Genomic DNA, 6,000 nt, shown 5'->3' on the forward strand with positions numbered 1-6,000 from the left:
TCACTGTGAGCATGATACGGCAGTGCAACATCAGGCATAACAAGCTAGGTACAGAGTCATAATTTATTGACTGTACATTTCACTTTGCTTGAAAGGCAAGCAGTCCCTGCTTGTTCCTGCAAGCAAATGCATTTTTTTAAAATTCCCTACAGTGTGGAAACAGGCCCTTCGGCCGGACAAGTCCATATTGACTCTCCGAAGAGTAACCCACCCAGACCCATTCCCAATATTCATCCCTGACTCTTCATCCATTTATACATCTGTGTGTTGAGGATTAAGATACCCCACACGGGTCCAAGGTGAACCCTTGTAAGCAGCCAGCTACATAAAACTTTAGCACAGCTATCACCTTGATCTCTGGAATAGATGGCCATCCACCCCTTCAGGTTGCAATATCTTCTCCAGTAAATGGCATAGTTCTGTGATAGTGTCCAGCAACATTCTCAATCTGCAGCTGCAATGCTCCCTGCTCATCTGGAGCAAACAGCATTGAAAGCCGTAGACTCTGGGCAATTTATGACCAATTCACCTAACCTGCACATCTTTGGATTGTGGTAGGAAACCGGAGCAAACCCACGCAGACACTGGGAGAATGCGCAAACTCCACACAGTCAGTCACCTAAGGTGGGAATCGAACCTGGGTCCCTGGTGCTGTGAGACAGCAGTGCTAACCACTGAGCCACCATGCCGGCCTCAACCTTTTGGGTTGTACTTCCTTCACTTTTCCCGTTGTTCATGAGTAGTGAATGCTTTCAACTTTTTTATTCATTGACAGGATGAGCGTGTCACTAGCTAGGCCAGATTTATTGTTTGTTCCTTAATGACCCAGAGGGCAGTTAAGAGTCAACCACATTGCTGTGGGTCTGGAGTCACATGTAGGCCAGACTAGATGAGGATGGCAGTTTCCTTCCCTAAAAGACAGTAGTGAACCAAATGGGATTTTCCCACAATCAACAATGAATTTGTGGTTATCACTAAAATCTGAATTACAGATTTTTATTGAATTCAAATTGCACATCTGCCATGTCAGGATTCAAACTTGGATCCCCAGGACATTACCTGGATTAACTATCCAGACATAATACCAATAGACCATCACCTTTCCTTGTCTAGGTTGATCCTTGTAGCTGCAGTTATCATGATAGGTTGATTACACAAGTGGTAACATAAAATAATTATTTATTTATGAACTTGTACTTCCAATAACATGTTACCCATTTCCCTACATGTCTTTCGCTGGCTGCGATTGACTTGGTGAACAACTGGGCTTTAAATAATGTGCCAGCAGTGGAAATCCTAGAAGGAGTGACTTCTGCCATTGGTCATTGTATGATAATGTGAGCATGGTGCTATAGACCATGTTCACACAATCATGCAATAGTGATCATAATTTTGTGAGAAACTCTCACGAGCTGACAATGAGAAACCCTCCATGAAACTCTCTGAAATTGACTCTTAGCCAACTTTTAGCAAATTATCCCTTTTGTTACTTAGACCACTTCACAATTAAGGAAAATTTAATTTGATCTTGTCTTTCTTGCTGTATACCTACTTGTTCACTTTCTGCAATTCATTTATTGATATCCTAAATACCTAAGTTTTCTAACTTTTCTCTTCCTCTTATCGAGTTATATAATTTCACACTTCTTTAATTATACTCCATTTGCGCTGTACCTATTGAAGCCAATCACATAACTGGTCTGTACCTCTTGTAGTCTTGTAGTCTTTGTGTCCTCTTCACTGCTTACTTTCCCAGCTACCTTAGTATCATCAACTTCGCACGTTAAACTGCATCCCTTCAATTTGCCATATATGCTGAGGCCCAAACATTGAATGTAAGGAACTCCACTAGTTATAGCCTATTATTTAATATGCTAAGATACAATGCCCAATTCATTTGCCTTAATCTAATGTGAAAACCTCTTATGTGATATCTTATTGAAAACCTCTGGAAAATTCAAACATGCTGTTTCCATTTGTTCCATACAAATTACTCTCTTGAAAACTATTCACAGGTTTGTCAAACCTGATTTCCTTTCATGCTTTGGTCACACCAAACCCAAAAGCTGATTTATTCCATTTCTTGGAAATTTCCATTTCTAGTCTCTTAAAAACGTGAGGACATCCGAACCTCTGCTGCTTGTGTCCTAATTCTCACTGAGTCTTCTTCACTCAACCCCCAGTGCACCAAGCCTACATTGATTATTGCTTAAGTAACAACTCAGTTCAAAAAATCATCATTTTTGCTTTCAAATTTCTCCATGGCTTCTCTCCTCTCAACCTGTGTAATCTCTTTCAACTCAGCAACCTCTTCCAAGACCTGTGTTTTCCTCCAATCCTCACCTCTTAAACATCTGTGGTTTTGATCACTGCATCGCTGATGGTTGTACTTTTAGCTGCCAAAATCTTAGATTCTGGACTTACATCCCTAAATACCTGAACCTTGTTCCCTCTCTTTTAGACACTCCTTGCCACCTACATTTTGACCAAACCTTTGATCATCTAAGTAATATCTATTTTTGTATTTTGTTGGATCATATTCCTGTGAAGTGTCTTGGCATATTTCATGATGTCAAAAGCTCCTTGGAAATACAAGTTGTGATTGTTGCTGATTGTCTTAAAGCACTTGGAAAAATCACTATTATTACCATATTTTTGGCATTAAGGAAAATGCTAGAATCTGTTTGTGATATCAAATGAACTAGCCTATGATCCCTGTGCTTTCTGTTTCTTCTTTCTACTTCTAAATCTTTCTTGAACAACAGGGTTACATTTGCTACCTACTAATTGAAAGGGACTGTTCTAGAATCTAAAAAAAATCTGTAAGATCAAACCCAGTGCACTCATTATCTCTGGAATCACATCTTCTAAAATCCACAATGTAAGCTATCAGGTGCAGGGCGCTGTTGGCACTTAGTCCCATTAATTTATCTAGTACCTTTAGTTTAACGCTAATAATTAAGTTCCTAACTCATTTACTTCTTGGTGCAGCAGACTGAGGCAAGTGGCTGTTTCTCCAAGTTGGCTTTGAGGCCCTCTCCAATTGCCTGATCACAGCTGCGGCCCTTCATAATGGCCGCTTGGTTACTGAGGATGTTTTTAAAATTCAAGTCCTTTGCAGAATGAACATTTCAAAATGGAAATGCCTCTCTCACTTAAGCTAGAGATACTAGAATGGCCCTTCAACTTCAAGAGCCTACCCAACATTTTTAGTTGGACAGTAAGTCTGCCCTGGGCCATGAATAGAGACAAATAAAACCCCTGCAGATTCTGGAATCCAAGGTAGACAAGCAAGAGGCTGAAAGAACACAGCAAGATATTAATTGGCCAGTCCAGGAAATATCATTGTTTCCCATATAAAATGGGATCATAGCCCCCATCTGACTCCAACACTGGGGTCCTGACCAAAACACAACATTTAGCAGTCTCCAACAACTAACACTTAGATTAAGAGACTTATAATTTCTAATTTATCTATCTTGCTCTTATGAAGTGGTGGAGTGCTTTGACAATTTTCTAAGCCATGTGGAAGAGTGATTTTTGAGAGATTACGACTGAAGGTATGAACGAATTCCTCAACTTCCTTTTAATACCCTGAGGTGGAAATAGTCAGATCATAGCACTTCAGATGAGTCTTGATCCAAGACAACTGAAATGTTTTGTAAATGCTTGGCTATTATGTGCCATGGCAGTGGGAATAGCCTGGCAGCTGTTCTACATTAGCCAAAACATGTAACTGAATTAATCACGATTGGATATCTTCCTACAGTATGTGTGAATAAAGACCCTTTTACTTTCTTTCTAGCATGTAGTTTTATTTATTTTTAAAAGTACTAGTTTTGTTAAGTACAGAAGCCAGTGTGAATTTTGCTCAAACATAAGTAACCTAAACATTGTGTTATGTAGTACTATTCTTGGCAAACTAATATTGTACAATATATATGTTTCAAATGCAACTATTTAATTATTTTGTGATTTCTTTCTTTTGGAGCAGAAAATAATATGTATTTGTTTTAAATTGTCTTTCAGGTACTTTTAGACTGAAGTATGCCCCTCCATCTGAACGTATGGACTCAGCAGACTAGCATTTGGAAATATGCATTAGCATGTATCACAATGTGCCATTGAGTAAACCAATAGCAGGTACAAAGAAAGATGCAAAGATGTTTCATGGATATCTTGACCTGCTAAATTAATTTCCTGCTGTTTTTATCCAAAGGTGCTTTTTTAAACAAATTCTTATACGGGAATAGAAACTACACTACGCATGCACTAGCTGTAAATATAACTGAGTTTCAAGATGTATTGGCTAAAACCAGAATCAGTGTGTTTAGCTAAAATTGTGCAATGACATTGCACGAAGAAAATGGAATGTATCCAGAACTCTTATATAACTATGGATATTCCTATAAACTGTAACAAACAGCAGAACTATTTTCGTTTTGATAGCCTATTGTACAGCTTTACAAGAATGGAGAAAAGGGGGAAACCTCCAGAGGGAGGAACAAGAAACTTGATGAAATAATTTGCTGTTACATTTACAATGCAATATTGATGGAGCACAGCAGAGTTGACCAAAGCACTCTCATCTGATCACCAAGTTAGGGAAGACGTTTGGAAAACATTGCTGAAAGAACAAAAAGACTCTTCCATCTCTGAGAAGATGCTTTGAGCCTAGATTTGGCTGGGTGGGAAAGCTTATATTTGTTTTTGTAAGGTTCTTCAACTTGTATATTTTTAAGAAAGAGTCCTTTACATGTAAAAAGATGCAAACAAATATTTTTTTGTAAAGTAAGTGTGTTTTTTGTAGAAACATTCTGTCAAGTTCTCCTGAATCAATTTGTCATGTTTACAAGTATTGTGCGTGCGTGCGTGTATACAGAAGAACCTTTACACATGTCCGTATTTAAGGAGAGCATTGAATATGTCTGTATTTAAGGTGAACATTGAACTAGTCCTGCAATCTGTAACTTGGATGAACTTGCATTTCACACTAAGCAAAGTCAGTTTACTCTTCAGTGTGAAAAGGAAGCCTGTTGTTTTCTGTCAACATGTGGAACATGAAAATTGATGTTCGCTTATCATCCATGAGAAGGAAATCTTGGTTTACTAAAGTAAAAGTTGGAAGAATTTTTCTTCAATCACTAAGAAATCCATTTATTTTGTGCTTTTTCAGTCCCCAGTTTGTAAATACAGATCTATAACTGTTAGATATGGAAGCTCTTACTAATAGTAGCTCATCATCTTGTCTCTATGCAAAGTGAAAGCTGAAAGTTCTACACAGAACTCCACATAGATGCAGTATTATTTCCATGTGATTGTATTTTGAGTATAGTGAGTTGAAATGTTGCTGCAACAAATTAGTATTTTTACTTAACTCTTGAACTTGGAGAATTGGCATTTAGAACTTTTTTTTTGTTACCTGTAGTTTTACTGACCAGTATGAGAGGAACATGTTTCAACATAGAGATGAAGTGAGAGGATTTGATATGCACCATTACTACTTGCCTTAATTAACTTGAAATTAAAGCCAGTTTTCCAAATAGATTTTATTACATTATTATAGGATTGCATCCTAAGGTATAAAGGTTAAAACAAAAATCTTCTGGGTAGCTTTTCTGGTGTAGTCCATACTTTTGCTGGAGATGAAAAGAATATTGTTTAAAAGTTAATGCAGAGGAATTAGCTTTGAAATAAATGTGGTGTTCTCATCCATAGCAATGCAAGTGTTGGATAAATAAACAGTTGTTTTTATTTTGGTAATTCCTGCACTTTCAATGCTTTGTAAACCCAAGTTGGATATTCTACAGAAACCCTGTGTATTTTCTACACGGTGACCCTTCATGTGAGGTGACTACTGCATATCCCTGAGCATAAATGGCAACTTTTACCAATCATATACAAACTATACTTACCGATGCACAGCAATTAATATGGAACATTGTGTTCTTACATTTTATATCTGATCTCAGCATCTTTTCACAAGATAATGTTGGCTTC

The 6,000-nt window shown here is 37.6% G+C and overlaps 1 protein-coding gene across 1 annotated transcript in view; it reads left to right on the forward strand.

Moving 5' to 3' along the window:
- Window positions 1-5,091, forward strand: part of zcchc14 (zinc finger, CCHC domain containing 14) — a 120,431-nt gene extending 115,340 nt beyond the window's left edge. The window contains exon 13 of the mRNA XM_060838068.1: window positions 4,030-5,091. Coding sequence (XP_060694051.1) covers window positions 4,030-4,085 — 56 coding nt within the window. The 3' untranslated portion in view covers window positions 4,086-5,091. The remainder of the gene's footprint in view (window positions 1-4,029) is intronic.
- Window positions 5,092-6,000: the final 909 nt, after the last annotated feature.

This window comes from Hemiscyllium ocellatum, chromosome 17 (assembly GCF_020745735.1).
Source record: "Hemiscyllium ocellatum isolate sHemOce1 chromosome 17, sHemOce1.pat.X.cur, whole genome shotgun sequence".
Classification (NCBI taxonomy): Eukaryota; Metazoa; Chordata; class Chondrichthyes; order Orectolobiformes; family Hemiscylliidae; genus Hemiscyllium; species Hemiscyllium ocellatum.